At 65.3% G+C, this 27,784-nt stretch overlaps 3 protein-coding genes across 5 annotated transcripts; all 3 read right to left on the reverse strand.

Moving 5' to 3' along the window:
• Positions 1-693: 693 nt before the first annotated feature.
• On the reverse strand, positions 694-10,472 carry MXD1 (MAX dimerization protein 1). Its single transcript, XM_075444781.1, has 6 exons — positions 10,343-10,472; positions 10,148-10,244; positions 5,483-5,512; positions 1,995-2,109; positions 1,129-1,291; positions 694-886 (listed from the first exon to the last, which is right to left on the reverse strand). Exons 1-6 carry the CDS (start codon positions 10,413-10,415, stop codon positions 702-704), a joined length of 663 nt encoding a protein of 220 aa, XP_075300896.1. The 5' UTR covers positions 10,416-10,472; the 3' UTR covers positions 694-701.
• A 482-nt stretch (positions 10,473-10,954) lies between these two features.
• On the reverse strand, positions 10,955-13,565 carry SNRNP27 (small nuclear ribonucleoprotein U4/U6.U5 subunit 27). The gene is made up of 6 exons (XM_075444640.1): positions 13,482-13,565; positions 12,767-12,887; positions 12,515-12,627; positions 12,292-12,371; positions 12,093-12,157; positions 10,955-11,521 (listed from the first exon to the last, which is right to left on the reverse strand). The coding sequence occupies exons 1-6, from the start codon at positions 13,516-13,518 to the stop codon at positions 11,467-11,469; spliced, it is 471 nt and encodes a 156-aa protein (XP_075300755.1). The 5' UTR covers positions 13,519-13,565; the 3' UTR covers positions 10,955-11,466.
• A 1,443-nt stretch (positions 13,566-15,008) lies between these two features.
• ADD2 (adducin 2) lies at positions 15,009-27,777 on the reverse strand. Of its 3 annotated transcripts, none has more exons than XM_075444645.1 (16): positions 27,730-27,777; positions 27,144-27,238; positions 26,090-26,258; positions 24,912-25,050; positions 23,844-23,995; positions 22,840-22,920; positions 22,594-22,743; positions 22,369-22,512; positions 22,176-22,274; positions 21,143-21,319; positions 20,782-21,039; positions 19,754-19,873; positions 19,548-19,637; positions 19,286-19,442; positions 19,077-19,205; positions 15,009-18,187 (listed from the first exon to the last, which is right to left on the reverse strand). In XM_075444645.1, the coding sequence occupies exons 3-16, from the start codon at positions 26,255-26,257 to the stop codon at positions 17,886-17,888; spliced, it is 2,166 nt and encodes a 721-aa protein (XP_075300760.1). In that variant the 5' UTR covers position 26,258; positions 27,144-27,238; positions 27,730-27,777; the 3' UTR covers positions 15,009-17,885. The 3 variants fall into 3 exon arrangements, with proteins under 3 accessions (XP_075300760.1, XP_075300759.1, XP_075300761.1); XM_075444644.1 differs by lacking the exon at positions 27,730-27,777 and adding an exon at positions 27,550-27,629 and having other exon boundaries at positions 26,090-26,344; XM_075444646.1 differs by lacking the exon at positions 27,730-27,777 and having other exon boundaries at positions 26,090-26,344; positions 27,144-27,285.
• Between the last annotated feature and the right edge of the window lie 7 nt (positions 27,778-27,784).

The following is a 27,784-nucleotide window of genomic DNA, read 5'->3' on the forward strand; positions in this document are numbered from 1 at the left end:
GGGAAAGGAACCCGCCGGGGCGCGCGGCCACGCTGGCCGACGTCGCGGCGTCCGCTGGGTTTTAGGTAGGACAGAAAACATCCCCGCCGGCGGTGCCGGAGCCGGGGCTCGGCGAGAGCGGGGATGAGGAGTGCCGAGCTTCGCGGAGCGGCGTTCCCCGTCCCGGCTCCGGGCGGGCAGCGCGCCGCTCCCCGGAATATTTAGAGTCGGCGGAGAGGAGCCGACTGACACGGCGCCGTTCCTGCGCCCGGCCGGGACGCGACGTGTGCCGACGGCTGCCTCGCCTCTGCTCCGTCCCGCATCGAAACTACCCAAAAGTCCGGCTCGGCGTTTGGATCCTCGCCTGGAAATCCTCATCCGGAATAGCAGGCGGCGACAGCAAGCCCAAAAAAATCCCACGGGAGAGCTTTCGAGGTCGCTGTCGCCGCCGCGCTCTCCTCGGGCGCGTCACGGCGCGGCCGGAGCGTTCGGGGTTTCCGGGCGGGAAGAGAAGCCGCGGAGGCGAGCAGAGGCGCGAGCGGGGAGCGGTTTGCCACCCGCAGCCCGGCGCCGTGTTTCAGGGACGCGGGCGAAGCTCGGCTTCGTGTCGGTCAGCGGGAGGACGTGAAGGTTTTTTTATGTGCAAGAGAAGGGGACGGTCCGGCGGGCTACCTAACGAGATCCAAACGAGCGGCGGGTGACACGGCCACGGGGGTCGCTCCTCAGAGGCCGAGAGGCGGCTTGCGGTCGCTCTGCAGCTCCAGCCGCTTCACGCCGGCGCTGGCGTAGCCCTCGTCGCTGCAGACGCTCTGCAGGCTCCCGCGCTCGTCCAGGTCGCTCGGGCTGCTGCTCCAGTCGAGGTCCGCGGGGAGGTCGTCCGTGCTCTCCACGTCCACGTCCATCTCCTCTGCAGGGAGCACGGGATCGTTAAGGTTGGAAAAGATCACGAAGTCCAACCGTCGACCCAACCCCACCCTGCCTGCTAAACCCGGTCCCCAAGTGCCACGTCCACACAGTTTTTGAGCCCCTCCAGGGATGGGGACCCCACCACCGCCCTGGGCAGCCTTGGCCAACGCCTGACCGCTCTTCCAGTAAAGAAATATTTCCCAGTATCCACTCTGAACCTCCCATATCCAATCTAAACCTCACCTCTATCCGACTCGGAGCGCTCCGAAGAGACGGCGGATCCGACGCTGTCCGTCCTCATCCTCTCCGCCCCCCCCAGCTTCTCCAGCTGCCGCTTCAGGTGCCGCTGCTCCCGCTGGAGCTGCTCGATTTGGTGTTCGGCTTTCCGGTCGTAGTCCTCCAGCTTCTGCGGGGGACGAGGGAGACGGCAGCGTCAGCTCCCCGGCTTCCACCCGAGCCGTCGGAACGAGGGGCTCCCGGCCGCGGCGCGCTCCGGCCCCCCGGCTGCGTCGGAGCGGGGTGGGGAGGTCCGGACGCGGCTGGAGAAGGCACCTAAAGGACCCTTCCCCCTCCAAGCAGCTCCTACGTGCTGCAGCCCACCCTATTTCTCTATTTTTGGGGTCTGTGATACCCAGGGAGTCGCGCGCAGCCCGACGCCAGCGCTCCCCCGGTCACCTCCCAGCGCGCGGAGCTCGAAACGCGCCCGGCGAGGAGAGCCCCGCCGCGTCCGACGGACAACGAGCGAAGGAGCAAACGCTCCGGAAAAGAAGGGAAAAACGCAGCTGCCGCCCAGCCCTGCCGCCATCCCCATCCCCGCGGCCCCCGGGCACCGCCGCGCTGCGGAAATCCGCCCGTGAAGCGGCCGCGGCCGCCCGCTTCGAGGCAGAACCGCCGCCATCCGACCCGCCACGGCGCCGACCTCCCGTGGCGTTTCCAAACCCGCGTCCCGACCTGGCCGTTACCTCCATCCTCCTCGAGGGTCCGGACGCCCCGAAAGCCCCGGCCACGGCGCAGCGCTCGCAGCCGACGGGGACGGAGCGCGGTTTCTGGCGTCCCCCGCAGCGGGGGGGGGGTTCGGAGGTGGCGGACGAGCCCCCGCGCTCGCTCACCTGGATGTGCAGCTTCGCTTCCGTCAGCAAGCTCAGCGTGGTGTGCCGGCCGGCGTCGGGGCCGAGCGGCACCAGCACCTTCAGCTTCTCCAGGCACCGCCGCAGGTGGGCACGCCTGCGAAGAGAGCGCGCCACGCGCCCAGCCGTCAGCGACCCCCTTCCCAAACGGAATTTCACCCCTGCCAAGCACGGATAATCACCGAACCGAGCCGAAGCAGCCGCCTGCCCACCCTCCGGCAGCTCCCGCACGCCGAGTGAGAACCGCAGCCGGGCAAAAGGAGCTCTCCCGAAAACCCGGCGCCGGCCGACGCCACCGCCAGCGCCGTTCGGAGACGTCCTGCCCAGGGGCTGCCAAACACCTCGACGTTGGGGGATCGGCTTTGGGTCATTCTCCTCCCAAAAAGCTTCACCGCAGGGATGCCGTCGGGTCGCCGCAGCAGCCGAAGCCGTCTGGGCTGCCGCCACGCGGCTGCGAACCCCGCGCGTCCCTCGGGAGCGCGTCCTTTTCCTGATTTTTTTCGGATCCGTCACCTTGGCACGTGCAGCTCCGGTCTAAGCAAAACCTGCAGCCTGCCGGGAGTGCCTCCCTCCCCGCCTCGCGATGCCAGGCACCCGCACTGCGTCTACGTTCAGACGCCGGCTCCGGCTTTATCGCCCGTGTGCCGCCGCCGAGGGGAAGCCTGGCTCCCGGAGGAAGGCTCTTTCTCTGTGGGTAACCGAGGTGCTCCCAGCACGGGGCGGCTCCCCTCGCCTGTGGCACTCCAGCTCCGAGATCCCCAGTTCAAGAAAGATGAGGAGCTACTGGAGAGAGTCCAGCGCAGGGCTGCGAGGATGAGGAGGGGACTGGAGCATCTCTGCTACGAGGAGAGGCTGAGGGAGCTGGGCTTGTTCAGCCTGGAGAAGAGAAGCCTGAGAGGGGACCTTAGAAATGCGCATAAATATCTGCAGGGTGGGGGTCAGGAGGACGGGGCCAGACTCTTTCCAGTGGTGCCCAGCGACAGGACAAGGGGCAACGGGCACAAACTGGAGCAGAGGAAGCTCCAGCTGAACCCGAGGAAGAACTTCTTCCCTCTGAGGGTGCCGGAGCCCTGGCCCAGGCTGCCCAGGGAGGCTGTGGAGTCTCCTTCTCTGGAGATATTCCAGCCCCGCCTGGCCACGGTGCTGTGCCCCCTGCTCTGGGTGACCCTGCTTGGGCAGGGGGTTGGGCTGGGTGACCCACAGAGGTCCCTGCCACCCCTGCCATGCTGGGATTCTGTGATTCCGTCACACTCTCGGGGAGCGGTTGCGACAGCCGCCTTCGAAACCATCCCCGGTCGACCCGGGCAGCCGCCGCACTGGGATTGGGCAAGTCCCTGCCCATCTCGTTTCGGGCTCGCGAGGAGTAAACACGGCATTTGCCCACACCAAGCACCTTCTGAATCACGACGACAGCAAACCACGCGGTCGTTACTCCTCGGGTAAATCCCAAACACCGACAGGCTCCAAGAGGAGCCTGCAAAGATGGTTTCCCTGAGGAGGGGGAGGAAGAGCTGCCGGGAGCGGCGCAGACCTGTCCGGCCGCGCCGTGCCGGCTGACGAGCGATTCCCCGGCCCGATCTGCGGACAAGGAGCTCGCCCCGCCGAGGGCCGCGGCAGCGACGTCGAAATCCGCGGCCACCGCTCGCTAAAAAAAAAAATAACAACCCCGCCTCGTCACGCCGGCCAGAAAAACAACGAGCGGATGAAAACCAGCTCGGCCTGCCCAGCAGAGGTTACGCGGCGGGGCGGGAGCGCGGCGGCAAGGCGGGCAGCGCCGACTTACGCAACGCCGACGCCGGAGCCCAGCCCGGGGTTTCTGCTGCGATGTCAGGCGGGCGGCGATGGCGAAAGGGCGTTTTGGCCACGCTTCACCCGGCTGCCGCCGCGCTTCAAAACCCCCCCAAAACCCCACTGGATGGTGAAAATTAATGAAAAAAAATACCCTGAAAGGGTTCATTTTGTGGGGAAAAGGATCTCCGCAGCCCATCGCCCCGCCGCGTCGCGCTTGTCGCCCTGAGGCACCCCTCGTCCCGCTGCTCTCCCTCCCCGCATCCGGCCACGCCGCTCCCCGCGCCCGGGGAAACGCGGGCCGAGGCACCGCGGGACGGGACGGAGGCGTCTGTGCCGAGCAGCGGCGGAGGAAGGGGCGCGTAACCTCGCGCCGGGAGAAGCGCGTTTCTGCGTCCGGAAAATGACGGAGCGCTGGCTTGGGCAGCGGTGCCGACGGGATCTCGACACGGCGCCGGTCTGAACGAGGGGAGAGGGACGCGAGGCGAGCCTGGAGGAAACAAATGGTAATTTTCTCGGTCTTTTCAAACGAGGAATAAACAGCCCTGGCCTTTTCTCAGCCGCGTCCCACGCGACGCGGGCAGTTGGGCCTCCGGAGACACAAAGCGACCGAGTTCACGTGAATCCTGCGCAGGCAGCGGGACACAGCAAGGCTTCAGCCATGGCCAAGCCGTGCCAAGAAGAGGACACGCAGCCGGGCGACAACGACCGCGCTGGCACGTGGCAGATAATCCCAGGATGGTGGGGGTTTGAAGGAACCTCTGTGGTCCCCCAGCCCAACCCCCTGCCCAAGCAGGGTCACCCAGAACAGGCTGCACAGCACCGCGGCCAGGCGGGGCTGGAATATCTCCAGAGAAGGAGACACCACAGCCTCCCTGGGCAGCCTGGGCCAGGGCTCCGTCACCCTCAGAGGGAAGAAGTTCTTCCTCGGGTTCAGCTGGAGCTTCCTCTGCTTCAGTTTGTGCCCGTTGCCCCTTGTCCTGTCGCTGGGCACCACTGGAAAGAGTCTGGCCCCATCCTCCTGACACCCACCCTGCAGATATTTAGAGGCATTTCTAAGGTCCCCTCGCAGCCTTCTCTTCTCCAGGCTGAACAAGCCCAGCTCCCTCAGCCTCTCCTCGTAGCAGAGATGCTCCCGTCCCCTCCTCATCCTCACAGCCCTGCGCTGGGCTCTCTCCAGTAGCTCCTCATCTTTCTTGACCTGGGGAGCCCAGCACTGGACCCAGCACTGCAGATGGGGCCTCCCCAGGGCAGAGCAGAGGGGGAGGAGAACCTCCCTCGCCCTGCTGCCCACAATCCTCGTGATGCACCCCAGGATCCCATCGGCCTTCTCAGCACCCAGGCCACGCTGCTGGCTCAATCAAACCAGAGCTCTCTGCCCACGCCTCGGCTGCGGGCGAGCAGAGCGTGACAGCGTCCCGCCGGCATGGGATTGCCCCAGGAATCGGGAGAGGGATGAAAACCCTTCTCCTCGCCAGGCTTGGAGCAGGGTGAAGGGTTTCGCCGGCAAACCAGGAGCTGGTGGAGGAGATAAACACCGTCATCGCGCAGCTGCTCCGGCTGGCACGGACAGGGAACGCTCAGAGCCAAGCACTCGCCTCGGCTCCCCGACCCCGGCGCCCGAGCCCCGGCAAAGCAGCGGTTCGCCCGCACCCAGCTCCCACCCAGCCTCCAGCACTCACCGGTTTTTTTCCATCTCGTTGTGGGTCGACCTGAAAAAGAAAGCAGAAGGCATTAACTCCTCCGTCCGACCGGGGACACCGTGATCAGTCAACGTTCCTTGGAAGCGTTGCAAACCTCGGGGGCTTTCGGAGCCGCTCGGTACCCCGGGGACGGCGAAAACGGCGCAGGGGACGGGCAGAGAGCCCGGGGCAAGGGAGAAACGGGCAGAGAAACGGCGGTAACTGGGCCAGAGAAACCATAAAGTGGGGTTTTCAGGCGGAGAGGCTCCGTTTTCCAACTAGGACCAGGGTTAAGCGGCTGCGTCGGCGCCGTGACGCAAGGCAGCGCACGCCGTCCATCGGCGGCCGCTCTCCCGGTCCGCGGCGGGGAAGGGGAAGCGGCAGCCCCCAAGAGCTGCCCCCCGCCCGCCCGCCCGCGGCAGGAGGGTCGGTCTGCGGAGGGAAATCGCTCCATCACAACCCAACCCCACCACCCGGCCTCTGTCGGCAAGAAAATGGAGTTTTGGTGCCCCGGAATGCCTTTTTTTTCCCCATTTTAAAGCCTTCTGGCACAAGGAGGGCGCAGGGAGCAAGGGGAGACGCCACAATTCTCGGGGCGTAAAGGAAAGAGATGGGGGCCGACGGCTCGCGTGCCCGGTGCCGCTGCCGGGGAAAGACGAGACGCCGAACGCGACGCCGAAGCCCGGGCGGGCGCTACGCCCGTCTACAAACTCCCCCGCGGCTCCTAATTTTGACAAAGAGCAGAAAACTCTGGCTGGTGTTTATTTTCTCTCCGCGAAGCCGCTCGCCGGGGTCTCCTCCGCTTCGCCGCGGATCGCCGGCGCCCGGGAAGCCGTCGCAGCCCGCCTCGCGTCTTCCTCGGGAGACTCGGCTCGGCCCGGCTCCTCGCGCCGCTTCCCGGAGGCGCCAATCGAATCCGCCGGCTCCCGAAGGCTGCGGGGATGGCAGAGGGTCCCGAACCGCTCGATCCCGGAGGAGACGCTTCCCCGGAGCGGGGAGTCTGCCAGCAGCCGGGAAGGACCCGGCGCTCCGGCTCCCGGGGGATTTCTCCGTTGAAGCTTTTCTCCGGATAAAAGTCCCGTGTTTGGCAGCGAGCCCTTCGCCACGGCGCGCGCGAACCTCACGCACGGCGACGGACCGCAGCGAGGCCGAGCTCTCCCCTCGGACATCGATCAGCCGAGGGCTCGCTGAGCATCGGTGCTGACCCAGATGAGATCTCCCCTCTCATTAAGAATAAATTAATTCCCTCTTCCACGCCTTTGCTTCAGAATCCCTCCTACCACGGGCGTTCTCGTTTCAGTTTGCACCCACGACGGCGAATATTCCGAAGAAGGTTCCTAGGTTGACGGATTTTGATTTTGGATAAAGGAACAGGGGGCGGAGGAGGGCGAGGAGGACTGCGGGAGGGATCGCCGAAGCAATCCAGATGCCCACAAATCCATGGGCCCCGATGGAATGCACCCATGAGCACTGAGGGAGCTGGTGGACATCGTTGCTGAGCCACTCTCCATCGTCTCTGAGGGGTCCTGGAGGACAGGAGAGGTGCCCGAGGACTGGAGAAAGGCCAATGTCACTCCAATCTTCAAAAAGGGCAAGAAGGAGGACCCAGGGAACTACAGGCCGGTCAGCCTCACCTCCATCCCGGGAAAGGTGATGGAGCAGCTTATCCTGGAGGCCATCACCAAGCAAGTGGAGGAAAAGGTTATCAGGAGTAGTCAGCATGGATTCACCCAGGGGAAATCATGCCTGACCAATCTAATGGCTTTCTACGATGACATGACTGGCTGGGTAGACAAAGGGAGAGCGGTGGATGTTGTCTACCTCGACTTCAGCAAGGCTTTCGACACAGTCTCCCATCACATCCTCCTAGGCAAGCTCAGGAAGTGTGGGCTGGATGAGTGGTTGGTGAGGTGGAGTGAGAACTGGCTGAATGGCCGAGCTCAGAGGGTTGTCATCAGCGGCGCTGAGTCTGGTTGGAGGCCGGTAACCAGTGGTGTCCCTCAGGGGTCAGTACTGGGTCCAGCCTTGTTTAACTTCTTCATCAACGACCTGGATGAAGAGTTAGAGCGTACCCTCAGCCAGTTTGCTGATGACACCAAACTGGGAGGAGTGGTGGATACACCAGCAGGCTGTGCTGCCATCCAGCGAGACCTGGACAGGCTGGAAAGCTGGGCAGAGAGGAACCTGATGAGGTTCAACAAGGGCAAGGGCAGGGTCCTGCACCTGGGGAGGAACAACCCCAGGCACCAGTACAGGCTGGGGCGGACCTGCTGGAGAGCAGCTCTGCGGAGAGGGACTGGGAGTGCTGGGGGACGACAGGGTGACCATGAGCCAGCAGCGTGCCCTGGGTGCCAAGGAGGCCGATGGGATCCTGGGGTGCATCAAGAGGAGTGTGGGCAGCAGGGCGAGGGAGGTTCCCCTCCCCCTCTGCTCTGCCCTGGGGAGGCCCCATCTGCAGTGCTGGGTCCAGTGCTGGGCTCCCCAGGTCAAGAAAGATGAGGAGCTACTGGAGAGAGTCCAGCGCAGCGCTACGAGGATGAGGAGGGGACTGGAGCATCTCTCCTATGAGGAGAGGCTGAGGGAGCTGGGCTTGTTCAGCCTGGAGAAGAGAAGGCTGAGAGGGGACCTTAGAAATGCTGATAAATATCTGCAGGGGGGGGGTCAGGAGGACGGGGCCAGACTCTTTCCAGTGGTGCCCAGCGACAGGACAAGGGGCAATGGGCACAAACTGGAGCAGAGGAAGCTCCAGCTGAACCCGAGGAAGAACTTCTTCCCTCTGAGGGTGACGGAGCCCTGGCCCAGGCTGCCCAGGGAGGCTGTGGAGTCTCCTTCTCTGGAGATATTCCAGCCCCGCCTGGCCGCGGTGCTGTGCCCCCTGCTCTGGGTGACCCTGCTTCGGCTTCCCAGTACAGCCCAGACCGTTCTCCTGCCGCCCCGACGCGCCTCAAGTGACGAACAAGCTCCAAACCTTCCAAAAACGCAATTCGGCGGCGCGACGAACACCTCGGCGCCCGCTTGAGAGGAGACCGAGAGACCTCCCTGGCTGCCACTCCCCGAACGCTCCGAAACCCCTGCGCGGGAGGGGGCCGGAGACGCCGGGGCCTCGGGGAGATGCGGGGATTCCGGGCACGGACAGACCTCACGCGGCGTTCGGGGCGGTATCTGCGCGCGAAGGTCAGCCGTCGCCGCCTCACGTCGGCGAGCTCGCTCCCGAGGAGGAAAAACAGAATCACAGAATCACAGAATAGTAGGGGTTGGAAGGGACCTCTGTGGGTCACCCAGTCCAACCCCCCTGCCGAAGCAGGGTCACCTACAGCAGGCCGCACAGGACCCCGTCCAGGCGGGTCTTGAATATCTCCAGAGAAGGAGACTCCACAACCTGTCCACAACGTGTCACAGCCGGTGACATGGGCGCCGTGCCCCTCCCTGGGCAAACACCCCGCAACGCGCCGGCGGGAGAAGGACGCGACCGGTCGCCGGCGACGTGTCGGGACGAACCCGCCGCACTCGACGTTCCCCTCGCCGCCATCTCCAGGGGCCGGACGTGCGTGTCCCGGCGCGGAGGCGGCGCTCCGCAGCCAGCCCTCCTGAGATCCGGCTGGCGGCTTCGCCTCGGCGATGCCCAAGCACCGTTTTTCATTTGAATTTTAATTTTTAACGTTGATAAAGCGACTGAATAAACCCCCCCGATGGGCGCAGGGGAGAAAACGGTCCGCGGGGCGGCTCCGGTTCGCGCCCGAGACGAGCGCCGGCTGCGAGGTGGCAGCGCCCGTTGCGCGGAGCAGGGGAGCGAGCGCATCAAACACGACGCGGGAGCGTTGAGCCATTAATCCACGGGCCTGGCAGGGGTCGTTAATTAATCCCAGGGGGAAAAAAGAAGATGAAAACCCCCCCCAGGCTGGTGGGACTCGCTCCTGCGGAGCGGCGTGGATGCCTGGATCCGACTTCAGCTCGAGGGTTCCCGAGGATCCGACTTTGGCTTGAGCGCTCCCGAGGATCCGACTTCGGCTCGAGCGCTCCCGAGGACCCGCTTCGAGGCGCGGGGTGGCTTTCGGGGCGGATAATTATGGAATTTCCCTCTTTTTAACGGAAAACTGGAGCGGGCGAAGCCAAGCGTCGCGCGAAACCCCGCGCTCGGCCAAAGCGCCTTCGAAAAAGCGAGCTGGTGGGGATTTTACGGAGAATCCTGGCGGACCGAGGGCGGTTTCGCTTCCTGAGCTTTCGGCATGAGGCGGCCGCAGCTCGGCCGCCCGACTTCCCCCTTCCCCGCGGCCACGTCAGAGGCGTCGCGCCCGCGTCCGCCTGCCACGGCACCGAGCGTTCCCCGCACCTCTCGTCGGGATTTTCCGCACCGACGTCCGGTCCCGGCTCGGGAATCGCTCGGCCGAGGCGTCAGGACCGCTGAGCCCCGGTGACGGCTGGGCCTTACCCAGACAGCAGGGTGTCCCCCCCCCCCGGGCTCGGCCCCCCCCGGGATGGCAGGGTCACACCGGGCCCGGCTGCCCGGTGACGGGAGGGTCCCAGCCGCGCTCTCCGTGACAGCGGGGCCTCACCGTGCCCGGTCCCCGGTGACAGCGGGTCCCCACCAGACCCCAGCACCCCGCGACGCCAGGGCCCGCCAGGCCCCGGGGAACCCCCCCCAGCCCCCCCGGTACCTGCCGTTACCTGCCGCCGCCGCCGCTCTTCCTGGCCTTGGCTCGGCGCCGCTGCGTCGCCCCGTCCTTCCCGCCGGGCAGCAGCGAGGCGTAACCGTGCTCGGCTTCTGCGGAGACAGAACCGGGGATCGGCCGTCAGCAGCGGGCCCGGCTGAGGGGGCACCGGGACCGGCACCGGGACCGGGACGGGGGACACGAGCGGTACCTCGCTCCCGCCGCTCCACGTATTCGGCCGCCTCCAGCAGCAGCTGGATGCTGAGCCCGCCGCCCGCCGCCATCGCTCCGCGCTCGCAGCACCGGACCCGGGCCCCGCCGGCAGCGGCACCGGCGGCCGTTCCTCCGCCGCGCCACGCCCCCCGCCGCCGCTCATTGGGCGACGCCCCCCCAGCCGCCGCCGCCCATTGGAGGAAGAGGGAAGGAGGCCCCGCCCAGCGCCGGCACGGGGGAAGGAGGTTGCCAGCCGCTCGCCAGGCCGCGCCCCGCGCTCGCCGTCATTGGGCGAGAGCGCCACGCCCTCCCGCCGTTGGCCAGCCCGCGCGCCCCGCCCCCTCAGCCCCGCCCTTCCCAACCGCCTCGCCCATTGACTCACTTCCTGCCCGGGCGACCAATGGCGAGGCGGGAGGCGTGGCACTAAGCGGGGGCGTGTCAGCAGGCGAGGGGCGTGGCGAAGCGCATGACAATAGTCGAGGGGCGGGGCGTGACTCCGCGCCAAGGGGCGGGGCGTCGCCTTGCAGCTGGCAACGCCAGGCGGGGAAACGCAGATTCCCCCCCCCGCGGGCGTTAATTAGCGACTTGCGCGTTAATTAACGAACAGGAAGCCAAGAAGCGAGCGGAACACGACCCCGGCCGCCGAAACCAAGCAAAGCCCCCCCCGTTTTCCGTCAGGGCGGGCCCCGGCGGGCGAAGCTGTGGCCGTTTTCCGTTTATTCGTACAAATGGATGGCGCTGGCGGCGCCGGGGAATCGAGCGGGGTCGGGGGTCCCCGCGCTGTGCGGCCGCGGGGGCTTCCGACAACCTCCACGCCTTCGCTGGATTCCTGGATTTAAAAAAATAACTGAGAAAAACGGATTTCTTGCCCCCGCGAACACCGCGTCAAACACCAACGGGAAACGCGCGATGAAGCGCTGAGCCGCGAGGGACCTCGTAACAAAACCAACCAAAGGCTCCGGGAAATGGCGGCCGGCACCCGCTCGGGCTGCGGGGCACGGCGGGATTTGTCGGGGGGGGAATAAAAAACAACAACCCCCAAATTCTCCCAAGATCGGGTTTCGGAGCGGCGGGCGGCACAGTGGTCGCGGGCGGGCGGAGCTGCCCCGAGCGAGCCCAGCGTCAGGCGATGAAGTCCAGGGGTCTGTTGAATCCTCCTTTTCTGTTCATGTACTGCCTGCGGCGGGAGGGAACGAACTGGGGTCAGAACCACCCCGGGGGTCTCCCAGCTCTGAAGGAATTCGCCCCAAAATAACAGCGGGAAGCGGAATTCCTCGTAGATTTATGCCGAGGAGGGCAGGTCCTACCCCAGTGGGACCTCGGTGCATGCACCGGCCCAGCCAGATGCTCGAGTTTCCACCAAAAAGGAAGAAAAATGAACAAAGTGAGCAGGGTTTGGGGTTTTTTTTTTTGGTAGGGACCAGGCAAACAGCGCTGCTGCAGCAGATTCGCTGCTCCGACCCCGCTCGGGCCGCGGCGGGCACGTCCCGCCTGCGCCCCACACACTCTCCCGCTCCGCGTCTCCCTGCTTTCCCCCTTTCCCAGAGAAAGCAGAGGCCTCTTGCCTCCGCCCGACAGCAAAACCCGCAGATTTGTCCTTTTTTGCAGTCCTGAGAAGCGGGATCACCCCCCTTGCACGCGCCGAGAGACGGCGGCTGCAACGTGAGGCCGCCGAGCTCCCTCCACGCTGCGTTATCCCCTCACAAAAATCCTCTTTCTACCCCCAAAACCGCCCCCTGGGCACAAACCTGTACTTCCTCTTCTGGGACACGTTGATGGCGTAGGCATTCGCGGCGCCGTCCACCTTCTTCCCCTGAAAAACGTGAAGGAAAAAAGGTCCCCAAACTCGGCGCATCACCCCCAAAAGCCCGCTGAAACTCAGCATATCACGGCTCAAAAAGCCCGATGGAGGCGGCCGCAGGCTCCACCGCCCCGACCCACACTCACTTTCGTCGTGTCGAAAGAGGCGAAGCCCATCGTCTTCATCATCTCGATTTCCTCCTCCGTCTTGCCCTGCAAATCTTCCTCTGCCGAGGCGACACAAGCAGAGAGTTCGACTGATGCAGCCGTCAGGGATCGTTAAAAATACCTTAACGAAGCCCCCCTGGGCCAGTCCCAACCCAGGCAGGGAACCCAGGACATATTTAAGGACGAAAATCCAGCCCCTCACCCGTGATCTGCCGCTCTTTGCCCTTGGAATCCTTTATCTCCTTCTTCTCTTCATCCCGCCTCTCCTTCAGCCGCGGCGGGGACGAGGAGCTGGACCGGTGCCGTCTCGGCGACCTGACGTTGCGAAGGCGGGCGGGTTTGCGCCTTCCTGGCTGCGCTGCTATCGCTTCGCCAGCAGTAACAAGCTCCCGCCGTCCCTGCCGGCTCATTCCCCCACCCCGGCGCTGGCATTTCTGCCCCCCCCGCCCCTCACCTGGAGCGTCGTCGGTGCGGGGAGCGAGAGCGGCTTCTCCTCCTGTCCCTGTCCCGGGATCGGGATCGCTCCCGTCGCCTCCTCTCCCTCTCCCGGGAGGTGGATCGCGAACGCCTGCGCTCTGCTCGGAGAAAAGCAGCGCTCCGTTTCGCTCCCACCGCCTGACCCCTCTCCCCCTTGGCTGCCCACTTTTCGCAGAAAACCCCGTCTGTGCCGTGACAGCTCCCAGGCAGAGACCCCGCAACGACCCCCTCCCCCCTATCCCTCCCGTGGCTGGGCCCGGGGATCCCCACCAGCGCCCACGGGAGAGGGAAGAGGGGCGGGAAAAGCCCTTCACCCGGCAGGGGGGCGACCGGACGGGCACCCCGGCAGCTGAGGTGCGTGGAGGAGGACGGGAGCCGGCGAGCGGGGAGGGAGAGGAGGAGGAAGATGAGGAGGAGGAGGAAGGGGAGCGCCTGCTCTCCCCAGAGCGAAGATGAGAGGCCCCATCGCCCCCCCCCCCCCAGCCCTGGAGGGGGCTCGACCCCTCGCCCAAGGATGCGGGGATCTCCCGGGGCCCCCGCCTACCCCTGGGCCTACCCCGGGCCTGGGCTCCCCGCCCGCCCGGCCTGGATCCTCCCCTCCCCCAGCGCAGCCCCGTCCCATCGCGGCCGGTTCCGCCCTGGGGCCGCTCCCCCCACCCCCGGTGTCCCCCCGCTCCCCGGTCCCCCCTCACCGCGCCGCGGCGGCGACCGGGAGCGGCTGCGGCCCATGGCCGCCCCCCAGCGCCCGCACTTCCGGCCGCACAGCCCCCGGCGCTTCCGGTTCCGTCGTCCCGCGCTTCCCCCCCGCTCCGCCCAGGAACCGGCGCCGCCGCGCTTTGGTTCCGCAGCCGACACGGTCCGGGGGGGTCTCCAAAGCGGCGGGGCCGCTGAATCCCCCCCATCCCCGGCGGCTTCCGCGCCGCATCCAGGTCCGGGGGTGCGGGCCCAGAGCCTCGGTGAGGCCGCGATCTCCCCACCCCGGCCCGGACCCACAGCAAGGCCATGATCCCCAGCTCCAGCCCCAGCCCCAGGACCAGGAAGCGTGGGCTGGATGAGTGGTTGGTGAGGTGGAGTGAGAACTGGCTGAATGGCAGAACTCAGAGGGTTGTCATCAGCGGTGCTGAGTCTGGTTGGAGGCCGGTAACCAGTGGTGTCCCCCAGGGTCAGTACTGGGTCCAGCCTTGTTCAACTTCTTCATCGATGACCTGGATGAAGAGTTAGAGCGTACCCTCAGCAAGTTTGCTGATGACACCAAACTGGGAGGAGTGGTGGATACACCAGCAGGCTGTGCTGCCATTCAGCGAGACCTGGACAGGGTGGAGAGTTGTGCAGAGAGGAACCTGATGAGGTTCCACAAGGGCAAGGGCAGGGTCCTGCACCTGGGGAGGAACAACCCCAGGCACCAGTACAGGCTGGGGCTGACCTGCTGGGGAGCAGCTCTGCGGAGAGGGACTGGGAGTGCTGGGGGACGACAGGTTGACCATGAGCCAGCAGTGTGCCCTGGGTGCCAAGAAGGCCAATGGGATCCTGGGGTGCATCAAGAGGAGTGTGGGCAGCAGGGCGAGGGAGGTTCTCCTCCCCCTCTGCTCTGCCCTGGGGAGGCCCCATCTGCAGTGCTGGGTCCAGTGCTGGGCTCCCCGGTTCCAGAAAAATGAGGAGCTACTGGAGAGAGTCCAGCGGAGGGCTACGAGGATGAGGAGGGGACTGGAGCATCTCTCCTACGAGGAGAGGCTGAGGGAGCTGGGCTTGTTCAGCCTGGAGAAGAGAAGGCTGCGAGGGGACCTTCGAAATGCCTCTAAATATCTGCAGGGTGGGGGTCAGGAGGACGGGGCCAGACTCTTTCCAGTGGTGCCCAGCGACAGGACAAGGGGCAACGGGCACAATCTGAAGCAGAGGAAGCTCCAGCTGAACCCGAGGAAGAACTTCTTCCCTCTGAGGGTGCCGGAGCCCTGGCCCAGGCTGCCCAGGGAGGCTGTGGAGTCTCCTTCTCTGGAGATATTCCAGCCCCGCCTGGCCGCGGTGCTGTGCAGCCTGCTCTGGGTGACCCTGCTTGGGCAGGGGGTTGGGCTGGGGGACCCACAGAGGTTCCTTCAAACCCCGACCATCCTGGGATTCTGTGATTCTGACCAGCCCCAGGCCCAGCTCCAGCCCCAGGCCCATCCCCATCCCGTTCCCCACAGGGAGGCCATGACACCCGCTCAGCCTCTCCCCCCTCCCCGAGCTCCAGAGCTCTGGCGGGTGCCAAACACGGGGTTTATTTACAGACAGGCGTTACACAGCGCTTCCCAGCGACGATTGTCAGAGGCCGGCGGACGCCCTCGCCAGCCCGGGGATGCCCCGCTCCCACCCGGCCATGCTCCCCTGCGGTGGGCAGCCTCCTCTCAGCCTTGTTTCGGTGGGCGTTCAGCAACCGCACCCTCGCCGGGGCCCTCCATGCCGGGCTTGGGGGGTTTGCCAGCCCCAGATGGCAAACCGGGCGCTGAATCCAGCAGGAACCCTGGCATCGCTCTCCTTTCCTGCGGCTGTCGGCGTGTCTGTGGCCGAAGGTGGAAATCCGGCTGCTCTTCCTCCCAGCCGAGGGTGCGAAGATGGAGGGCGGCGATCAGCACCCCTCGGTGTGCCGGGTCGGTGATTTGCCTCCACGCCCAGAGCCCAGCCTGGGGTGCCGGGGCGCGGGCAGCCTCGCCGAAAAGAGGTGAGAAGAAAGCGGCGGGCGAAACGCTGGCAGGGGAGAGGGGGAAGGTTGTGTGGAGGTCGGAGGGGGGTCCTGGGGGTGCCCCAACAAGCCAGGGAGCATCGTCGTCGGTGCGATCCTGCCTCTGTTTTCTTCCAGCGACGCGGCGAGGACCCACGTCGCGGCGGCGGCTGTTCGAGCCTTCCTCCCTGCTGAAGGCACCGGCGTCTCTCACTTTCCTATGCCGCACAAGGCGCCTAACGCGCCCCGGACTTCCACGAGGGGGGAAAATAAATCCCTGTCTCCTCTGCAAAGCCCTCGGAGAAAAGGGGGGACAGCCCCTCGGAGGAACAGCCCCTCGGAGGAACAGGGGCCGGCAGTGTTGTAATCCAGGTAATCGCCCCGGAGCGAGCACGCCGTCTCGGGGAGGCGACGCAGCCGCCGCCACGGGGGCTTTCCTGGCCTGGGGTGCGCGGAGGGATGGGCTGGATGACAAAAATGGCCTCCAACAGCCCGAAAATCAGTGGCAGTAAACAACACCGCAGGGGAAATGGTACCAGAGCGGTGGTTTGCGGCTCAAAGGCTGGCTGCCGAGCGGACAGGGACTAGGCACGGGGCTGGTGTCTGCACCATCGGGTGCAGGCGGTGAATTTGGGAGCTCGGGGTCCCCCCTCTGCCCCCACCTCGGTCCTTGCGGGAGCGCGGTGGGAGCTGTGGCTCTGACCCCAGCCAGGGCAACCGCTGTCCCCGAACAGCGGGCTCAGGGCAGGCCTGGGGCTCCGGCAAGATGCCTGCAAGGTGTGGATTTCTGCGATTTTTAAAAGCTTTTTACGTTTTGCTTTTCAATTCCGAATTTTCCTGGCGCTCCTGGTGTCGCAGCCCAACCCTCCTGCGTCGACGAATCTCCTCCCTTCGACCCACAGCTCCCCGCTCTGCCCCACATCCTCGCCGCCCCCAAAACTTCTGCCTGGCCCACGGGCTTTCTGCTCTTCCAGAGTGGAGCAGAAAAGTCGAGAGCTGCCACGCAGCAGTGAAAAGGCTTTGAAAACATGGCTGTGGCACGCTGGAAAATCACACTGGGGTGAGGAAACCTTGCAGCGGGGGGGTTCTGGGGCTCCCCGCTGCAGCCCGAGGGCCCGGCCGACGCTGGGGCAGGGACACCCCATCCCTGTGAGCGGCGTGAGGGCGGGCGTGAGGCGAGGACCCCCAGGAAATAGTAAACCCCTGCGGCTTCAGGGGGGACGGGGGCTGATCCTGTTGGTTTCATCCCCAAAAAACCGGCGCTGGAGCGGCCGTGGGGGCAAATCAGCGTCGCTGGTTTTCTTCTTCCCTTCAGGCGCGGCCGGGAGGTCGTCGCGATGGTCGCGTCGCCGCGCGGAGCCGCTGGAGGCGAGGCCGGGTGGGAAGGAAACGCCAGGGAGGGTTTTTAACTGGTGATCAGGAGTCCAGAGCCGGGGAGAAGCGACGATCCGGGCCTCGGACGGGCGCTCGCTGAGCCCGGGCTCGGTGCGGGCTGAGCCCTGGCACAGCCTCGGCCGCGGGTGCCGGCGTCGCCGGGCAGTGGTGGCGGGGACGGCGGTGGCGGCAGTGCCTCTGGCTGGAGTGAGTCGGCAGCGTGTGTTCAGACCAAAGTAGCACTTAGTGAGTGAAGTTTTGCTCAGTTTTAAATCAGGCGGACACTTCCCGGAGGCCCTTTTCTTCTCCCTGCTCAGGTGCGGCTCGTGCGGCGCGGGCGTTCCCGGCGGCGTGAAATCCTCGTGCGGTGAATACGCGGGACGGCGGCACCGGGAGAAGGGGACTCAACGTGGCTCTCCGGCCCGGGGGGAGGGAGATTCTGATCCGGGAAGGAAAGGCTCCCAGCCCACCGCCGTGGCCTCCCCTTCGGGACAGCAATCCCCTCCGCGCGCGGCTCGATCCGATTCCCCCGGCGAAGCAGTGAAACGATTTTGCCCGGGGGTGAAGCCAGCACCATTCCAGCAGAGCTTGAAACAGAAGGTTAAAAAAACCAAACACCCAAACAAAAAGAAATAACCCCAACAAAACACCCTTTTCTTCCTCAAACCAAGCGGATCCGGGCTGCACCCTGCGTTTCGCCAGGGCTCTGCAAGCGGCAGGTGGGGGGGAAAGAAAACCCAGCCCTCAGCCCAGGCGTGGTGCCCGGGTGGGCGAAGGGCGAGGGGGGAAGAGCGCAGCGGGGCGAACGGGGGCCACAATCTTTCCGTAAGCTCGGTGACCGTCTCCGAAAGCGGGGGACGGGGGGACGGGGTGCCTCGTGCCAGGAGGACCCAGAAAACAACCTCGCCTCCGGGGTTTTCAGCTGCGCCTCGGCCAGACGCACGGCGCAGGAGCCGTCCCTCCGCCTCGGCGCCTCTGTCCGGAGAGGTGCCCGGCCGCTGCTGCGGCGAGAGGCCTCGGAGGAGGCTCAGGATTCGATTTTTTCCTTCTTTTTGCCTTTTTTCAGGAAAGACGGGGTCCGGAATTTCTTCTTCTTCTTCGAGGGTGATTTGGAGGGGGAGCCTTCGGGGGAGACGGGGCTGCTGGTCACCGTCTCCTTCTCCTTGGGGACATCGGGGTCGGCGTTGGCGGGGGAGGTCGTCCGGCCCCCCCCTTTGCCCAGGCTTTCCTCGGTGCTTTGCTCCTCGTCCTTCCCGTTCACCACCGCCGGCGGCTCCTTCTCGGCGGCGGAATCGGCCGGCGCTTGGCCGCCGTCCGCCTTCTTGTCGCCTTGGCGAGGGGAGAGGGGAGAGGTGAGGGTTGGGGCGGCGGCGGAGTTTTAACCCCCCCTCTCCGCTCCCTGGTTGGACCTGGGCAGGAGCAGGATTTGGCCCCCGCAGACGGAAAGCGCCGGGAGCCGATCCCCTCCTGCCACAGGCGCCGCTTTCCTGAGCCTTCCCCCCCCATTCCCCGCGGGACAAGCGACGGTGGGATGGAGAATCGGGGGAGAGGCAGGCGGGGAGGGCGGCCGGCTCCGTCCCGGCCTCGCCGCTGGAAACGAAGCGGGCAGCGAAGGCGAGGAGGCGACCCAAGGCATTTCCCTCGGCGAAAGCCCCCGAGCGAGGCGCCCGCTCCCCGCGGGAGCGCATCCGCCCCGCGTCCCTCCTCCTCCGTACTTACTACGGCGACAAGGACTCGGAGTCAGGGGTAACTCCTTGGGTGAAAGCCACACGTGGAGGAAAGAGAGAGGAAGGCGTGGTGGAGACAGACAGACAGACACCGTGAGACGCGATGAGAAAGCGAGCAGCCGCGCGCTCCCGCTGCCCTCTCCCCAGCCCCCGCGGCCGTTCGTTAGGTGACAAATTTGCGCTCGCGGGAATAACGGGAACATGGCACCCGTCGGCGTGTCGGGAGGGGACGGAGGTGTCCCCTGCCGCCCCGCAAAGCCGCCGGCGGACGCTCACGTCCTCCTGCTGCGACGTCCAAGGCGAGCGGCAGCTTTGGTGGCGTGAATCCCCTCCGGTGCTCGGCCCCGCCGGTGCGGGGACCCCCCCGGCGAAAGGCAGAGGGACCCGGGGGTGACATTTATCGGTGTTTCAGCGCAGTTTGGCTACATCCCCTCGCTGGAGACCCCCTGCTCCTCGGCTCCACTCGGCCGGCCGCTCGCCGGCCCACTCACCCTCCGAGGGCTCCGCAGGCGTCGGGGCTGGGCTCTCCGCCGGTGGTGCGGCCACGCTCCGTGGCGGGGACACGGGGGGCGATTTGGCGGGGGGAGCCGGGGTCTCCTCCGCCACGGTGTCCTTCTCACCTGCCAGCGGAGAGACGTGCTGACCCCCAGGTCTGCCCCGCGGGGAATTGGGGATTGGGGGTCCCCCGTAGCCCTCCTACCCTGCAGCTCCAGCTTTTTCCGCTCCACCTCCTGCTTGTACTCCTCCAGCTCCTGGTCGGTGAGCTGGCTGAAGGGGTTCGGGGGCTCCGGCTCCGGGGGTGCCTCCTCCCGGGATGCCTCTTTGGCCTCGGTGTCACCCAAGTGGCTCTCTGTGGACTGAACCCCCGCCCCGAAGCGGTGTCACCCCCCGGGTGGTGCGATGACAGGGAGCCGGGGACGGGCTGGGCGCTCCGGGGAGGGGACGCGGGGCTGGGGACCTACGGGGCTGCGGCTGGTCTCGGCGATCATGCTGGCCAGCAGCTGCGACTGGGGCCCAGCCGACTTCACGTCCTGGCGGTTTTGCTCCCGGATCTGCGGGCGAGATGCGAGGCGAGGACGGGGACGAAGCTTCCCCCTCGCCCTGGGGTCTGCCGGGACCCCTGCACCCGCCGCCGAAGGTCTCCGGAGCTTTCCGGACGGGACCGTACCTTGTTCCTCATCTCCAGCACCTCCTGCGGGTCCGTGTAGAGGGGCACAAACTGGTTTGGGTTCTCGATTCGGATGGGGGTCCCGCTGCTGCCTTTTTCCACCTCATCTGCTTTGAGCCACTGCGTGTCACAGAGACGAAACCCCGGTGAATGCAGGTGGCGGAGAGGGGAGACCCAGATAAAGCCATCTTACACGGAGGGGAGACCCCGATAAACGCGTCTTGCATGGAGTGGGACCCCAAGAAACGCATCTTGTGTGGAGTGGGACCCCAATAAAGCCATCTTACATGGAGGGGAGACCCCGATAAACACATCTGTGTGGAGTGGGACCCCTAGAAACGCATCTTGCATAGAAGGGAGACCCCAATAAAGGCATCTTACATAGAAGGGAGACCCCAATAAACGTATCTTGTGTGGACTGGGACTCCAATAAATGCGTTTTGCATAGAGGGGAGACCCCAATAAATGCATCTTACATAGAAGGGAGACCCCAATAAATGCATCTTGCATAGAGGGGGGACCCCAATAAATGCATCTTGTGTGGAATGGGACCCCAGTAAATGCATCCTGCAGAGAGGGGAGACCCCAATAAACACATTCTGCATAGAGGGGAGACCCCAATAAATGCACCTTGTGTGGAGTGGGACCTCAAAAAATGCATCTTGCATAGAGGGGGGACCCCAATAAGCACATATTGCATAGAGGGGAGACCCCGATGAAGCCCGTGGCGCTTGGCTGCCTGGGCTGGGGAGGTGGGATTTTAAAATAAATATTATTATTGGGCGAGGAATAGAGGAGGAAAGGAAAGCTCGCGCTAAATAACGGTGCTGAATGAGGCATTTCTCACTTCCGGAGGATCCCGGGGTGTTTCCACCCACCAGATTTTGGTGGGATCAATAACATCCCCCCCATCTACCTTTATTTTGGTACCCAGCAACCCACCCACCGCCCGGCCGATGCCACCCCCCGAGCCAGACCCCTTCCCAGGTGAACCCAGCACCCCCCAGCACACCGTGGCAGCCCCGTACCGTCGTCTTCGTCTTCTGGCTGCCGGCGCTGCCCTGCTGCTCCTCGGCCACGTTGACCCTCATGTAGGTGTTGGGGGTGTTGAGCCACCGCGTCTTCTCCTTCTGTTGCTTCTGGGCGTGCTGCCGCAGGGCGGGGACCGGGGCGGCCTCCTCCTCGAAGACGAAGGCCGTCACCGTGGCGGGGATCAGCACGTCGCTTTTGGGCTTGCTCTTCTCTTGCACGAAGGGGTAGCGGTAGGTGTAGCCGGTGCGGTAACCCTGGAAAGGCAGAGAGCGCTCGGTCGTGAATAATGTAGATAAAAACAGAGAGATTTGGGGGCATTTTGGGGGAGATCGAGGTGTTTCGGCGCCCGGCGCTCACCAGGTTGTCCAGCATCCTCATCAGGGCTTCGAACTCGTGCTCGCCCAGGCGGCTCTTCTGCATGGGCCCGAAGGTGCTGCCGGCCCAGCGCACCGAGCCCACCTTGTGGGGCCGGTGCTTGGCGCGCTCCAGCACGATGAGATTCTCTGCGCCGCCCGCGCTCGCCAGCGCCGACACCTGCGGCCGAGCCCGGGGAGATGGGGCTGAGGCGGCCGAACAGCCCCGGGGCTGCCCACGGCCCCCACGGCTGCGGGGCTGCCCTGGTCTGTGCCACCCCGGGCACCGCGCTGGCCACCGAGACCCGGCACAGCTCAGTGCACGGTCACAGGGCACCATGCTGGTGTCAGAGACCTGGCACAGCTCAGTGCACGGTCACAGGGCACCATGCTGGTGTCAGAGACCTGGCACAGCTCAGTGCACGGTCACAGGGCACCATGCTGGTGTCAGAGACCTGGCACAGCTCAGTGCACGGTCACAGGGCACCATGCTGGTGTCAGAGACCTGGCACAGCTCAGTGCACGGTCACAGGGCACCATGCTGGTGTCAGAGACCCGGCACAGCTCAGTGCACGGTCCCTGGTCACCCCACCATCAGCAAAGGACAAGCACAGCTCAATGCACAGTGTCAGAGCGACGTGGTGGCCTCAGAGACCTGGCACAGCTCAGTGCACAGTCCCAGGACACCCCACCATCAGCAGAGACCTGGCACAGCTCAGTGCACAGTCCCAGGGCACCCCACCATCAGCAGAGACCCAGCACAACTCAGTGCACGCTCCCAGGGCACCGCACTGGCCGCAGAGACCTGGCACAGCTCAGTGCACGGTCAGAGGGCACTATGCTGGTGTCAGAGACCCGGCACAGCTCAGTGCACGCTCCCCAGTCACCCCACTGTCAGCAAAGGACTGGCACAACTCAGCGCATGGTCCCAGGGCACCACGCTGGCCTCAGAGGCCTGGCACAGCTCGGTGCATATTCCCCGGGCACCGCGCTGGCTGCAGAGCCCGTGCGCAGCTCGGCCCACGCCAGGCGCTCACCTGGACCTCGCAGGCCGCCTGCAGATGGAAGATGCTGTAGAAAGCCTCCTCGGCGGTGTCGCCCAGCGCCAGCACCCCGTGGTTGCGCAGCACCAGGATCTGCAGCACCGAGCACGGGCAGGGACGTCAGCGGGACAACGGGGAGGGGACGGGGGACAGCACCACGGCCCCCGCCACCCCCCCGTCCCCTCACCTTGCAGGTGGGACCGAGGGATTTTTGGAGCTCGACGCGATCGGCTTCGTCCTCCACCTCGCCGCGGAAATCGTAGTAGGCGACGTCGCCCAGCAGCAACGCGGCGCGGGAGATGGGCAGCACGCCGCAGCGCATGGCCGACACCTGCGGCGAGCGGGCAGGGTCCCAACCCCCCCCTCTGTGTGTCCCCCCCCCAAAAATACCCACGTCCCCCCGATATTTTACCGCGGCGGTGGCCGGCGTGTGCAGGCGGACGATGCAGCGGGCGTCGGGGCGGGCGGCGTAGATGGCGGCGTGGAGGCTGAAGCTGCGGGCGTCGGGGGCGAAGCCGGTGCTGCCCTGCTCCACCACGGCCCCCAGCACGTTCACCTTGATCTGGGGGGGGGGATTTGGGGGGCTCGGAGGTGGCTGGGGTCCCCCTGCCACCCTGGGGATGGGGGGGGTTGGGGGGGGGGACACAGGTTGGCTCACCAGGCTGGCGGCTGTCACCTCGCTGCACGCCAGCCCCTGCGGGGCCACCAAGAAGTGCTCCTGCTCCTTGCTCACCCGCAGCTATGCCGGGGGGGGAAAGCAAGCCATAAAAATATGTACATTAAAAAAAATATATGTATTAAAAAAATATAAAAATATTTAAAAATATTAAAAATATATATATTAAAAAAACACACCAAAAAACCTAACTGCCCTCCAAATAAACCTAACCTCCCCCCACCCCCCCAAAAAACCCCAAATCCCCCCAAGAAACCCCATGCCCCCAAACTCCCCAATTCCCACCGCCCCCCAAAACCAACTTCCTCCCAAAGCCCTCAACACCCCCAAAAAACCCCAACCCCCCAAACCCCCCCAAAAGCCCCAACACCCCCAAAAAACCCCCAACCCCGCCAAAAACACCTCCCCGACAAAACGCCCACCACCCCAACAAACCTCACCCCCAAAAAACACAACTCCCCCCAAACCTCCCAAACCTCCCAACAAACCCAACTCCCCCCCAAAACGTCCCAACCCCCCCAAAAAACCCAACCCTTCCAAAAAACCCAACTCCCCCCCAAAACGTCCCAACCCCCCCAAAAAACCCAACCCTTCCAAAAAATCCAACTCCCCCCAAAACGTCCCAACCTCCCCCAAAAAACCCAACCCTTCCAAAAAACCCAACTCCCCCCCCAAAAAACCCCAACCTCCCCCCAAAACCCCCAACCCCGCCAAAACCCCCCCCAAAACCCACTCCCCAGAAAAACCAAACTCCCCAGAAAAACCCCAACCCCCCCAAAAACCCAACTCCCCCCCAACCTCCAAACCCCCTCAAACCCCCAACCTCCTCCCAAAACCCCCCAAACCCCCAAAAAACCAACTCCCCCCAAACTCTCCCAACCTCCCAAAAACCCAAAAATCACCCCAAAATCCCCTCTCACCTCCCAAAATCCCCCCTCGACCCCCCCAAAACTGCAAGCCCCCCCTTCCCGGCGGCGGGTGCTCACGGTGACGGCGGCGTGGCCCAGCTGCGCCCAGCCGTAGAGGTCGAGCAGGCGGTGGATGCTGCCCACCTTGCACCGCATCAGCCGCTCGCCCTTGGCCAGCGCCGGGGCCTCGGGGCCATGCAGGTCGTTGATGGGGGTGACAGCCGCCAGCCCTGGGGACAGGCCACCCACCCCCCGGTCAGCTGGGGATGGGGGGACCAGGCCAGAGCCCCCCAACCCTGGGGGTTTTGCTGGGATGGAGGAGCGGAGGGTTGTGGAGCTGGGGTTGGTGGTCATCAAGGTTTGGTGGACCTCAAGGTTTCAGAGGATCCCCCAAGGTCTGGTGGCCCTCAACGTCTGGGGGTTCCAAAGGCTTATGGGACCCCCCAGGTTTGGTGGCTCCAAAGGTTTTGGAGGCCCCCCAAGGTCTGGTGGCCCTCAAGGTTTGGGGGGCCCCCAAGGTCTAGTGGTTCCAAAGGTTTTAGATGTCCCCAAGATTTGGTGGCCCCCAAGGTTTGGGGGTTCCAAAGGTTTTGGAGGCCCCCCCATGGTTTGGTGGTTCCAAAGGTTTTGGAGGCCCCCCCAAGGTTTGGTGGTTCCAAAGGTTTTGGAGGCCCCCCAAGGTCTGGTGGCCCTCTAGGTTTGGAGGTTCCAAGGGTTTTGGGGGGTGAAATGTTTGGTGGCCCTCAATGTTTGGCAGTTCCAAAGGTTTTGGGAGGCCCCCAAGGTCTGGTGGACCTCAAGGTTTGGGGGTTCCAAAGGTTTTGGAGGCCCCCCAAGGTTTTGAGGTTCCAAGAGTTTTGGGGAGCCCCAAGGCTTGGTGGCCTCAAAGGCTTTGGTGACCCCCAAGGTCTGACGGTTCCATAGGTTTTGGGGGCTGCTGGTTGGGGTCTGCAGAGTGACACCTCCCCATCCCCATGGTCCCCGGTCCCCTCCCCCCTTGCCTTTTTCTACTAAAAATAAAAGGAAGACGGGAGCCCTGCAGGACGTTTTCTCACCTACACCTCCCAAAATCAAGAAAACCCCTCAAGAAGTTCACCAAACCTTTCCCTTTTCTCCCCAGGAAGCCCTTGGCGGGCATGGCCGTACCCATGGGGGAGGTGGGCAGGACGGCGGGGGACGTGGTGGCCATGAAGTCGGCGATCTGCCGCAGGGCCCAGACGTGGGACGAGTTGTTCCCCTTCTTCATCTGCTCCTGGATGAGGCTCTCCAGCTCCTCCCTGAAAGACTGCGACAGCCCGGCCCCGCGGTGTCACCTCCCTCTGCGACGGGACACGGTGGCCAAACAGGGACCGCCCGGTGGCACTGGCATGGGGGCACCACCGGGTCGGTGGTGGCAGCATCACCAGCTTGGTGTCAGTGACACCACCGGCTTGGTGGCACGACTGGCTTGGTGTCAACGACACCACCGACTTGGTGGCACAGTGACGGTGGCACCACCAGCTTGGTGGCAAGGACACCACCGACTTGGTGGCGCGGTGATGGTGACACCATCAGCTTGGTGGCACTGCCAGCTTGGTATCAATGACACCACCAGCTTGGTGACATGGTGATGGTGGCACCACCAGCTTGGTGACACAGTGGCAGCGGTGGCACTGCCAACTCAACGGCAGCAGCACCGCGGGCTCAGCGGCAGTGACATCGCCACAGCTTGGTGGCATGGTGGTGGCACCACCAGCTGGGTTGGGACATGCCCTGAGCCGACACGTGGTGGCATTTGCCTTGGGGCGGGAGGAATGGGATGGGGACAGTGTTGGGGATGGGGACAGGGGATGGGAAGGAGGGGTTGGGACGTGGTTGGGGACAGGAAGGATGGGGTTGGGGACAGGGTTGGGGACAGGAAGGAGGGGTTGGGATGGGGTTGGGGGCAGGAGGGATGGGATGGGGATGGGGTTGGGGACAGGAAGGATGGGATTGGGGATGGGGACAGGAGGGGTTGGGGACAGGGTTGGGGACAGGAGGGATGGGGACAGGAGGGATGGGGACAGGAGGGATGGGATGGGGACAGGGTTGGGGACAGGAGGGATGGGATGGGGACGGGGTTGGGGACAGGGTTGGGGACAGGAGGGATGGGATGGGGACGGGGTTGGGGACAGGGCTGGGGACGGGAAGGATGGGATGGGGACAGGGTTGGGGACAGGAGGGATGGGATGGGGACAGGAGGGATGGGATGGGGACAGGGATGGGGACAGGGATGGGGACAGGAAGGATGGGATGGGGACAGGGTTGGGGACAGGGCTGGGGACAGGAGGGCGGCGGCCGCTCACCGGGCTCTGCAGGATCATGGTGACCCGCTTCTTCTGCTCCATCATGCTGAAGTCCTGGCGCAGGTCGGGCGCCGCGCTCCCCGCCCGCAGGTCCCCGGGGTGCTCGTCGCCCCCGCAGCGGGGCCCGGGGGGCGAGGGCAGGGGCTCGGGGCTGGCGGCCGCGCTCATCCTGCCGCGGCGGACGGACAGGCGGACAGACGGACGGACACCGCCGCAGATACAGATTGCCAAGAAACCACCACAAATATCGCCCGGCTGCGGGCCGCAGATAAGCCCCCGCCGCCCCACCCCCGCCACCAGTTTGGCAGGCAGCGGGCACCGGAATGGGGGGGTGCACACGAGGGGGGGGCCCACACCCAAGCAGCCCCCCCAAACCCAAAGCAGCCCCCCCAAACCCCAAGGGCCACCCCTAAAACCAAAGGGCAGCCCCCCCAAACCCATGCGGCCTCCCCAAACCCCAAGGGGCAGCCCCCCCAAACCCCAAGGGGCACCCCCAAACCCCAAGGGGCCACCCCTAAAACCAAAGGGCAGCCCCCCCAAACCCAAGCAGCCCCCCAAAACCCAAGGGGCAGGCCCCAAACCCAAGCAGCCCCCCCCAAACCCCAAGGGGCACCCCCAAAACCAAAGGGCAGCCCCCCCAAACCCATGCGGCCTCCCCAAAACCCAAGGGGCACCCCCAAACCCAAGGGGCCCCCCTTCCAAAACCAAAGGGGCAGGCTCCAAACCCAAGCAGCACCCCCAAACCCCAAGGGTCCCCCCCAAATCCCAAGGGGCAGGCCCCAAACCCAAGCAGCACCCCCAAACCCCAAGGGTCCCCCCCAAACCCCAAGGGGCAGGCCCCCTTAAAACCAAAGAGCAGGCCCCAAACCCAAGTAGCGCCCCCCAAACCCCAAGAGGCACCCCTAAAACCAAAGGGCAGCCCCCCCAAACCCCAAGGGGCATCCCCCAAACCAGCCCCCCCCCCCCCCCCCATCGCTGGGTGCTTTCCCGATGCCACAGCAGAGCCCCCCCGCAGCCCCCCAGTGCCCCCCAGTTTGGCCGTGCCGGGACCCACCTGGCTCGGAGGGACGCGGGGAGCCTTTTCCAGGCTAAAATTCCCGGGGGGGGTGGGGGGGTCCCCAAGGCAGCCCCCCGACCCACGGCGAGATCCTGAGCATCCCCGCGGGAACGCCCCAAGGAGAAGGGGGGAGAGGAGAGGGGTCTCTAAGGGCCCCCCCCATCACTCCCTACCTGGGGAGGGGACACCCCAAGGCTGCACCCACACCCACCCCCCCCCCCCCCCAGCATCCCCCCCCCTGCCCCCGCCGCACCCAACGCCGCTGCGGCAGCCGCAGGGATGGCGGAGGAGGATTAAAAAAAATTAAATAAAATAAGGATTTTTCTTTTTTTGGGGGGGGGGGGGGGGGGCTGCAGCATCGCACCCCCCCCACGGATGGGGATTGATGGAGGGGGGTACCCACCGCCCTCGGAGGACGAAGGCCTGGAGGGGTGGGGGGATGCGCTGCAGCCCCCCCATACCTGCATGCAGCTGTCTCGGGGGTTGGGGGGGATGAAAGGAAAAGGGGGGGCACCCACCCGGGAGGGGGCCCCCCCACCCAGCCCCCCCAACCCCTCCCCATAGGATGCTGCCATCACCCCACCTCCTCCTCCTCCTCCTCAGAGCATCCTGACAAAGGGCCGCCCCCCCCCCCCCCC

This window comes from Opisthocomus hoazin, chromosome 28 (genome assembly GCF_030867145.1).
Source record: "Opisthocomus hoazin isolate bOpiHoa1 chromosome 28, bOpiHoa1.hap1, whole genome shotgun sequence".
In the NCBI taxonomy this organism is placed as follows: Eukaryota; Metazoa; Chordata; class Aves; order Opisthocomiformes; family Opisthocomidae; genus Opisthocomus; species Opisthocomus hoazin.

What these genes read in the sequence shown, in the direction of transcription:
- ADD2 (XM_075444644.1), bottom strand. Translation starts at nt 27,613, where the DNA reads ATGCAGGTATGGGGGGGCTGCAGCGCATCCCCCCACCCCTCCAGGCCT. An exon ending in CCATGATCCTGCAGAGCCCG is followed by an intron (nt 25,051 to 26,089) that starts GTGAGCGGCCGC and finishes GGGCTGTCGCAG; the next exon opens with TCTTTCAGGGAGGAGCTGGA. An exon ending in AGGCGGCCTGCGAGGTCCAG is followed by an intron (nt 21,320 to 22,175) that starts GTGAGCGCCTGG and finishes GCTCGGCCGCAG; the next exon opens with GTGTCGGCGCTGGCGAGCGC.
- SNRNP27 (XM_075444640.1), bottom strand. Translation starts at nt 13,518, where the DNA reads ATGGGCCGCAGCCGCTCCCGGTCGCCGCCGCGGCGCG. An exon ending in CCGGTCGCCGCCGCGGCGCG is followed by an intron (nt 12,888 to 13,481) that starts GTGAGGGGGGAC and finishes TTCTCCGAGCAG; the next exon opens with AGCGCAGGCGTTCGCGATCC. An exon ending in CCTCTTTCGACACGACGAAA is followed by an intron (nt 12,158 to 12,291) that starts GTGAGTGTGGGT and finishes CACGTTTTTCAG; the next exon opens with GGGAAGAAGGTGGACGGCGC.
- MXD1 (XM_075444781.1), bottom strand. Translation starts at nt 10,415, where the DNA reads ATGGCGGCGGGCGGCGGGCTCAGCATCCAGCTGCTGCTGGAGGCGGCC. An exon ending in AAGAGCGGCGGCGGCGGCAG is followed by an intron (nt 5,513 to 10,147) that starts GTAACGGCAGGT and finishes TTTCTTTTTCAG; the next exon opens with GTCGACCCACAACGAGATGG. An exon ending in AAGCGAAGCTGCACATCCAG is followed by an intron (nt 1,292 to 1,994) that starts GTGAGCGAGCGC and finishes CGTCCCCCGCAG; the next exon opens with AAGCTGGAGGACTACGACCG.